At 37.1% G+C, this 9,999-nt stretch overlaps 1 protein-coding gene across 1 annotated transcript; it reads left to right on the plus strand.

The window, feature by feature from the left end:
- The first annotated feature begins 352 nt into the window (after nt 1-352).
- LOC131643070 (protein GAMETE CELL DEFECTIVE 1, mitochondrial-like) lies at nt 353-2,491 on the plus strand. Its single transcript, XM_058913214.1, has 3 exons — nt 353-957; nt 1,468-1,654; nt 1,795-2,491. The coding sequence occupies exons 1-3, from the start codon at nt 458-460 to the stop codon at nt 1,999-2,001; spliced, it is 894 nt and encodes a 297-aa protein (XP_058769197.1). The 5' UTR covers nt 353-457; the 3' UTR covers nt 2,002-2,491.
- Nucleotides 2,492-9,999: the final 7,508 nt, after the last annotated feature.

A 9,999-nucleotide genomic window follows, 5' to 3' on the forward strand; every position in this document is an offset into this window, starting at 1 on the left:
TGATTTAAACAGCAAAACGCGCGTTTTTTCGGAAATGCATCTCCGAAAATACCTTTTTTTTTACTTGAAAAAATGATTTCGGAGATACATCTCCGAAATCACCCTTTTTTTTTTACTTCGGAAGTGCACTTCCGAAATATATGGGCGTTTTTGAAATTTTGCTGTGGTTCCTAAGAAGGTTGGGGGTGGATAAAGAAGTTGTCTAATTTTTTTGAATTTTTTCGGATATACATATCCGAATTAACCAAACTTCCAATTTTCGGGCGGTGTTTTCATCAAATTTTTGTAAGTGTTGTCGGAGATACTTTTACTCCACAGAGTCAACAAAGGAATTATCTATAATTTTCACACGAAAAGCCCATTCAAGGCCCAATCATCTAACCCCATCTTCTCCCCCAAACCAGAGCAAAACACTGAACTTCACTTTCTCCCCTTCAAAGATCACCCAAAAAAAAAAATGCAAACCCTTCGAAAAATCACAGCAACAGCAAAGCAATTCACACCAAATCTCCGATTACAACCCACCCTCAACCTCCCAGCAACAACACGTCATCTTTCAATCCGCAACTCACGGAGCGGCGAAGACGAATGGAACGAAGCGTGGGAGTCCGCGTGGCTACCACAAGACCTAACACCAAAAGCGCGAGCTTCATGGGAGGGGGACGTGAACTTCGTCACAGAGGCCGACGCGGAAACGAAGGCGTTCGTGGAGGAGATGAATGAGAACTGGAACGAAAGGAGAAAAGGTTCGAAGAAGGAGGATAATGAGAAAAAGGAGGAAAACGGTGCGCTTTATAGTTTGGAGAATATTAAGAAGGATTATAGGTTGAAGAAGCAGAAGCTGCATGCTGGTCTTTGGAGTAAGGAGATTGAGAAACTTGAGGAAGCTAAGTTGGGGGATTCTGATGTTCTTGCTGGTGATGATGATATTCAGAGATTGCTTAATAGTTGCTCTGAGTATGTTTCTTTCTCTTTCTTTCACAGTTTGAATTTATTTTATGTGTTGAGTATTTAGGGTTCTTTAGACATGCTAATAATCCATGGATTGTGTTTACTTGTGTTTGGGTTTAAGTGATTTTGAATGAACTTGATCATGTTATGTGAAATGGATTTAGGTAGAATTGAATTTGTAGTGTAGTGATTTTGATTTATGCTTTGATGTTTTTACTTTAAAAGTATGTTTGATGTGAAGTTTAGGGTAAAATTTTCAATTTAATACAAAGACAGTTTTGACTGATATGATAGTAACCAAACTCTATGTTGTTAATGTGATAGACCTATAGGAATTTTGATTCATATGATAGTTTTGACTCATATGCTATCATATGTTGTTAATGTGATAGTTTTGAGACAGTTTCAATCTATCATATGAGTGTAAATCTATAGGAGAATGTTCAAAAGGTCAAGATTGATTTTATATTCCGAACATGCTCTTTTACTTGTACATAATCCTTTTGACAACTGCAGCATCTTTGACTCCGGCAATAATGATCTGAACAATGCAAAATTTCAAACTTCTGAATTCAAAAACATGCCTGATGGGTGGGAAACGATATCAAAAAATCAAGATGGAAATATATGGGAGATGTCCCAGAGAGAAGAAGATATACTTATGCAGGAATTTGAGCGACGAATTGCTTACAGCAAATTTCAGGTGCTGATTAAAAAAATTAATTGCAATGTTACCTTTTCGGTCCCATTATGAAGCCTTGTATTGTTTCTAGATATCATGAAATATATTCTTGGTTTTTCATGCTCATTTATCATTCGTTATTTTATAAAACTTGTATGCAGATTGCTAGTTTTATCAAGACTCACATATTTAGCCGGAGGAGGCCAATTGATGGGTGGAAATACATGATAGAAGTGGTGGGACCAAACGCTAAAAGAGGGAAGGGAAGTGTTTCTAGAGTTCCCAGTCTCTCTGACCCATCTACCCAACCATTCAAAGAGGAGAAAACTCCAGTTGATAAGAACTACATTCCCCTTGGGAGGCGATAGCGTGGTTGAGTAGTTTAGTATATTCTCTTTTGCTGTGCAGAGGTGATCATTTTATTTATAACTGCAGATTTCAGGTTTGAATTAAAAAGGATGGTTTATGCAACTTTGCCGAGATTTGCGACAAGAGAGACGGTAAAAAATCTGGGCTACAACAGTTGTGTCTTGGTTAAAATTCAAACCATCAAGGAAGTACCGAAGAAAGGGACAATATGGTGTAATACTTAGAACCAAAAAGATAGATGTTTTTTTTTTTATTGGATTTGCAACCAAAGAGTAAGATGAATTATGTACAGTAACTATAAGGCATTAATTTGGTTTATGAAGCTATGTATTTATATTCATATATGGGGTTAAATAAGATTGAAAAACCACTGAACCCAAAACCCAGAACATAAGAGTGTTTTTTTTTTTTTTTTTTGGAGTAAGCACAACAAAAAGAAGCAAATTTAAAGGTAAAGATCATTCTTGATGATTTTTTGTTTATTAATACTTTTTAAATGGCCAAACCAAATAAGTTTTGGATGCTACTAAATGAATGTCATTTATTTCTATAAATTGAAGGGAATTGTTTCCGTTAAACCAAATTAAGAGCATTTCTAACAGGGGTGGAAATAGGCCAGGCCGCTAACAGGGGCCTAAAGGCCAGCCTATATAGGCTCAGGTCAGGCCACACATTATTTTTAAATAGAAAAGGCTTAGGCTTTTTTATAAGCCTATTTAGTTAAAAAGGCCAGGCCTCAGGCCCTAAAAAAATGTCTTTTAAGCCTATCAGGCCGGCCTATTTAAATAAATATGAATATTTTTTTATTATCATTATATTATGTTTTGTACTTTGAATTAAAATACATTAATGAAACTTGATTATCTTGAAGAACTTGTAAAAATACGATCAAAATACCTGATGAACATTGTTCTCATAAGTTCTTTTAGTTAGATAGTCTATTTAAGCATTATTTTAATTGCTTATTTACACATGTCTAAAACAAATAAGCTTTTATGTAGGCTAATCAGGCTTTCGAAAAGGCCAGGCTCAGGCCAAAAAAATAAGCCTACGACAGGCTACAGACTTCAATTTTTTTGACAGACTTAGGCTTGGGAAAGCCTAGCTCGGCCCAGCCTATTTCCACTTAGGCTTGGGAAAGCCTAACTCGGCCCAGCCTATTTCCACCCCTAATTTCTAATAAAGATATCTATGAAGTATAAAAGAATGAATATGTCCCTTATATTTTTTTTTCTATTGGAAGAAGTAATCGGAGCATCATGAGTAACATAAAAATTGTAGAAATAAATTAAATAAGATACAATATTATAATTAACATAAAATATTTTATCTTTTACCGATGAAAAAAAATGTAATGCATAAGTATAAATAAAACATAACCTTGTAAAAACTATTTATTAAAAGTGTATAAAACCTTTGTCGATAGAGGGTGGGCCCATAGTTACTAATAGGCCCATTAAGATTTTAAAAAACAAAAAGGTTTCCTGTTTGAAATTGGGCCAGTCTGATGAAATTGAAGAAAGCCCAATTCTATCTTTAAATGTGAAGAATTATGCTCAACGCATCTCATCTCCCATTACCATTAGAACCGGAGAGGATTCTTCTTCCTTCAGCAACAACCAACCAAATGATTCAGACATAGCTAGGTGCAATTTTAGAACGCTCTCCAACTTTGGCCCTGTTTGCGACTCAAAGTTATGTGATGCTATTGCCAAAATTGGGGTCGGATCGGGAATTCCCAGGAGTGAATGGCAGAAGAAATTCGAGGGTTTGCAGGATGGGGGGACCGGGGCAATGAAGGGGAGGAAGGCGCAACTGACTTGTTTCAAATGATTATTGGGAGCTTCAATATTAGGGGAGGTGGTAGCTCGGTTAAACGGAAGAGAATCAAGTCTATTATATCTAAAGGCAGGGCTGATTTTTTCCTTATACAAGAAACTAAACTTAATGTTGTTTCTGATGCTGTAGCGAGGAGTTTGTGGGGTATTAACGACATGGAGTTTTCCTTTGCTGGAGCTGATGGTTCTGCAGGGGGGCTTTTGTCAATTTGGAATTCTCGGACGGTCACTGTTCTAGCTAGCTTTCGAGGTCCAGGGTATCTGGGCTCAAAGGTGGCTTGGAAAGGAGGTATCTTCTACATAGTTAACATTTATTCTTCTTGTTATCTGCCTCTAAAACGCCAATTATGGTCTCGGTTGGTAGAATTGAAAAATCTTTATCAAGACGGGGAATGGATTTTGGGAGGAGATTTTAATGCGGTGAAGAAGCGGGGTGAGAAAGTTGGTTTGTCCTATAGGAGTAGCAGTTCGGAATGGAGGGGTTTCTCGGGTTTCATTGAGGATATCGGTTTGGAGGATGTGCCGTGCAAAGGGAAGAGATTTAGTTGGTTTAGCGGGGATGGAAAATCAAAGAGTAGGATTGATAGATTTCTTGTTTCTAACAATATAGTCTCATCTTGGGGTGTTGTGGGCCAATTGATAGGAGATAGGGACGTTTCCGATCATTGTCCGGTGTGGTTGGTGGTGGACAAAGAGGATTGGGGGCCAAAACCTTTCAAATTCAACAACGAATGGTTTTCGCATAAGAGTTTCTTGTCGTTTGTGGAGGAGGAATGGAAGAACTTGAAGGTGCATGGTAGAGGTGACTTTGTCTTGAAAGAGAAATTTCGCTTATTAAAAGATAGATTGAGATGGTGGGCTAAAAATATTTTTGGGAAGATTGATTTGGAGATTGAAGATGGGGTGCGTGTGTTGAATGATTCGGATGATAGGGAGGAGTGGGAGGAGGATGTTCATTTGGACAAGATAAAGGCGTCCAAGAATATATGGTTTAACTTAAAATTAAAGGAGAACATGTTGATTCAAAAATCGAGGCTAAAGTGGTTAAATGATGGAGACTCTAATAGTAAATTTTTTCATATGGTCATGAAGGAAAGGAGGAGAAGAAATCATATAAGTTCTTTAGTCACTAGTGGAGGTTTTGTCAATTCGGTGGAAGGGGTTAAGGAAGCGGTGAAAGGGCACTTTGAAGAAAAATTCAAGGAGAGTTGTTTTGATAGACCTTTGTTAGATGGGGTTTTTGTTAATTCTTTGAGCGAGGAAGAAAGGCGATCTATTGAGGTTCCTTTTTCCATTGAGGAGATAAAAGGGGCGGTGTGGAGTTGTGATGGCGCCAAAAGCATGGGACCGGATGGTATTTCTCTTCTTTTCTTAAAGAATTGTTGGTCTTTTTTAAAAGAAGATGTTGTTTCGTGTTTCAATGATTTTTACTCCGGGGCGGTTTTATCCAAATCTATTACTTCTTCTTTTCTCACTTTAATTCCTAAGAAGGACAATCCTATTGGTTTAGATGACTATCGTCCGATTTGTTTAGTTGGATGCATTTACAAGATTGTGTCTAAACTCTTGGCTTGTAGAATCAAGAAGGTTCTTTCCTCTATCATTTCCGATAGCCAAAGCGCCTTTGTTCCGGGTAGACAAATGTTAGATGGAGTTTTAATTGCTAACGAACTTGTTGACTATGTTAATAAGGTAGGCAAAGATTGTCTCCTTTTTAAAGTCGACTTTGAGAAAGCCTACGACAAAGTGAGTTGGAACTTCATTAGGTTTATGATGAGGAGGATGGGTTTTGGGAATTTGTGGATGAAGTGGATGGAGTCTTTGGTTTTTTCGAGTAAAATGTCGGTCCTTGTTAATGGTAGCCCTACTAGAGAATTTGAGGTGGAGAGGGGTTTAAGGCAAGGCGATCCTTTGTCCCCGTTTCTCTTTGTTATTGTGGCGGAGGGCTTAAAGGCTATGGTTGGTAAAGCGGTCGAGAATGGTGATTTCGTTGGGATTAATGTAAATGGGAGATGTTTTGTTGATATTCTCCAATTTGCGGATGACACCCTCTTAATAGGAGATGGGAGTTGGAACCATCTTTGGGCTATTAAAGCGGTTCTAAGGGGTTTTGAAATGGTATCGGGTTTGGGGATTAATTTCCATAAGAGTAAATTGATCGGTTTTAATATCAATCCCCACTTTATGGATGTGGCAACCAATTTTCTTGATTGTAGGGTGGAAGATAAGGAGTTCAAATTCCTCGGCATTTATGTAGGAATAAATCCGAGAAGAATTTCCTCTTGGAAGCCTCTCTTGGATAATGTTAGGAGGAGATTATTTTCGTGGAAAGGTCGGTGGCTTAGTTTTGGGGGTAGAATTACTCTTCTTAAATCGGTCTTGAGTAGCTTGGCGATTTTTACTCTCTCATTCTACAAAGCTCCAAAAAAAGTGGTGGATCATCTTAATAAATTGCAAAGCAATTTCCTTTGGGGAGGTTCGGAGGAGAAAAGGAAAATTCATTGGGTGAGTTGGAATAACTTATGCTTACCGGTAGAGAAGGGGGGGCTTGGATTTAGAAGGTTGGAAGACTTCAATAAAGCACTTCTATTGAAATGGAATTGGAGAATTCTAGGTGCTTCTAATCCTTTGTGGTACCGTGTGTTGAAGGCGAGGTATGCGGATGTGAATCTAAGGGCTTTTTACGGTGCCAACAACAAACCAAAGGATCACTTGAGCTCGGTGTGGTGGGCGGATATTTGCTCTATGGAGAAGAAAATACCGGTAGATTTTTTTGCTAACAATTGTAAATTTTTTGTAGGTAATGGCCACTCGATTTCTTTTTGGCATGCTCATTGGTTGGAAAAGGGTATTTTAAAGGATATCTTTCCTCTTCTTTATAACATTTCTTATTTGCAAAATGTCTCTATTGGAGCTATGGGAGGTTGGATAGATGGGAGATGGTTTTGGGGTGATCTAGGCATATCTTTGCCTACTGTTTTCGGGACAGCAGCAGCCCCCGGATCTGTTTTTTCGCCCATTGATTCTTCACCTACGGTGCTGGCAGCAAGCTTGGAGGAGTTGATTCGGCTTTTGAACGATGTTGTCGTTTCGGTTAATCAATCGGATGGGGCTGTTTGGAGACACAATGAAGATGGAGTCTTTTTGGTTTCTTCTTGTTACAATTTATTGTGTAGGATTTATATCCCGTTCGGTCCGGCAAATTGTTTTGATTCCGCTTTTGCAGCCATATGGAAGGTTGATGTTCCTTTAAAGGTCAAAGCTTTCGGTTGGAGAGTTTTTCTCAACAAAGTCCCTACCAAAGACGCTCTTTTGCATCGAGGTATTCTTAATTCTTCTTCGAATTTAGATTGTGTAACTTGCAACATTTCTTCGGAATCTTTGCAACACTCCTTTTTGCTTTGCCGTAACACCGCTACTGTTTGGATGGAAATGTCGGAGTGGATTGGATTGGGTTACACTAACTTCCTTGATTTTAAGGAGAGTTTTTTGTATTGGAGTTCCTTTTGTAGAGTAAAGAAAGTTAAAAGAGGAAAAGAAGGAGTTATTTGGCTTGCTATTATTTGGAGTATTTGGTTGCATAGGAATGATGTTGTGTTTAACGATACATCTTGGAATTCTAGAGATGTGGTGTGGAATTGTAAAGCTCTTATCTGGAGGTGGTCTTTTATCGGGAAAATTACTCATCCCAATTGTAATTTCTACGAGTTTAGCAATAACCCATTGTTTTACTTAAGCTAGAAAACAATCGGTTTTGTAATTTTTCTTCGTTGGATTGTTTGTTTCTTGTAATCCGGTTGGTGTGCTTAATATATTTCTTGATTTCAAAAAAAAAAAAAAGTGTATAAAACTTAAATTACGTTCTTTTAAAAAAGATCATCAGAAATGTTCTAATACTCTTCTTATATTCATGACTCTTTGATATATTAAACACATACATAATAAATAATTAAATAGTGTATTAAAATTATAAATTAGATATTATATTAGTTTCCGAAACCATTATGTATTTTTTTTACCAACATTATCTTTTTCATGACAATTGAGTAAAAATTATTTGGCAGGATCGTGAAGGCCAGATCTTACCTCCCGATGTTGAACAATACCGCTAGGTGGGCGTAGAGTTATTAGAGACGATTTCTTACTACAATTTTATCGCCGAGCTGGAAGAGGCCTACACGTATGTGGTCCGTCCTCTAACTAATTGATATCTCATGTTAAAGCCGACAAATGAATATGTAGTTCCGTTGAGGGGTATTTTGTTCCCTTCTATGAGTGCTTATTTTCTAGATTGAAACTCAGTATGCCATTTATTGAATTTGAGGAGGGGGTACTCAGGTATCTAAGGATCCCCCTATACATGTAATGACTTGGTTTCGTCAAGATGTTCTAATACTAGTGCGAACAACACAATCAAGAGCCTTATGTGAATCTCTTATTCAACATCTTCATCGTCAATCATACTTCGGTAAAAAGGGAACGAGTAAGAGGTCTGGTCTCGCTATGTCAAATAAACAAAGTGTTCCACGTCTACATTGAAAGTTGGAAAAAGTTCAAGGATGTTTACTTTTTGGTGATCCTCCGAACCTCAGGTGCTCATTTAGTGTTTTGCAGAGTCCCCGAACCTAGTCCCCCTGGTTTGGAACTGATTGAATGTAATGATAATATTCGAAAATGGTGGGTTCAAGACGACTTTAGCAGGGACTCGAACGACTAAATCGTTCCTTTTGAGTTTTTGACCCCGGAGGAGGAATCGATGAAAGGCAACTTTATGGCCTACTAGGAGCGCTGGGGTTTTGACGAAGAATCCGACCATTCTAACGTGTCGTTCTCTAAGAAAATCCTACGGTTTATTGATACTTTGGCGATTGTGGATGCGGCCACCGTTCACGAGAGGAAGGAACTATTCGGTAAAGAGAGAAATTTCATTTTTAACTTTATTTTTGCTATTATTATAATGTTTTTATGATAATATATTTTATCTAACTATATTTATAGCCTATTTGACATAGGAAAGTTGGAGTTGATAACCTAAACAACCTTTCATATGTTTCAGGGGTGCTTCCTTGATAACTTTTGCAATTTTTGGTTGCAGAGAAGCACTTGCACCAAAAAACACTATTTGACAAGTGACTTCAAGCACACGACGATGAGAGGATAAATTGTGGTATTTAAAATTCACGATTAAATTTAAGATTTTGTTACTTAAAATGAAATTTTGTTAGTATGTCTAAGATCAGAGCAAAATAAACAATGGGAAATAAATACAATAAAATAAATAACAGAAAGTAAGAGATAGGGATTTAGGGAGATGACACCAATGATTTATCTAGGTTTGGAAGAACGTTGGAATAATCCTATCCCCAAGAGATCTTCTTGATATTTTGACTATAAACTTGAGCTTTTACATGTTGTGCCCATAGACCTTTGATACAAGCAGATCTAGAGATTTTACAGTGGCTCATTCCCAACCAAAAAGAAATCTTTTAACTAGCCTGAGCTAACAAATCAATTAGAGATTTCCCAAGCTAATCTCAATAACCAAACATAACTTTTCCAGGATAGTATTTAGAACCAAACATTGATTTTAAGTATGGTTAGTCTCAAGAACCAAACTCGATTTCCCAAGAATATCACACTCTTGAGAGTAGTAACAATGACACGACACTAGTATAAATTCTTTCTCACAAGTAGTTTTCACTTAGAAGGAACTAAAGAAAGTTTGGTGAAAAGAAAATAATTTAGAGAGAGAGATAAATGTCAAAAAAATAGAGAAATGCATAATTTTAGTGTAAAATAAGGAGGAGAGGCGCCTTCTTTATATAGGAGAAGAAATGGCTAAAAAAGGAAACGATCTATGAGCCAATTTAATCATCTAATCGATTAGGTCCTTATCCTAATCGATTAGATACCTCAAATAATCGATTATTTGCACTCATTTTGGAAATTTTGGATAGTGAGTTGTTACCAATCATTAAGACTTTCTCATAATCCATTATATAATCGATTTGGCTTCTGTCAATCGATTGTCTATAGGGCCTAATCAATTAGATAGTTAAAAAATGCTTTTATTGATACTGACAATTTCCTAATCAAGTGGCTGAGGTTTAAAAACATTTTTAGGTGTTTGTTAATGAAAAGGAGATTAAAAAAGGCTTT

The sequence above is a fragment of the Vicia villosa genome, unplaced genomic scaffold (assembly GCF_029867415.1).
Source record: "Vicia villosa cultivar HV-30 ecotype Madison, WI unplaced genomic scaffold, Vvil1.0 scaffold7, whole genome shotgun sequence".
NCBI lineage: Eukaryota > Viridiplantae > Streptophyta > Magnoliopsida > Fabales > Fabaceae > Vicia > Vicia villosa.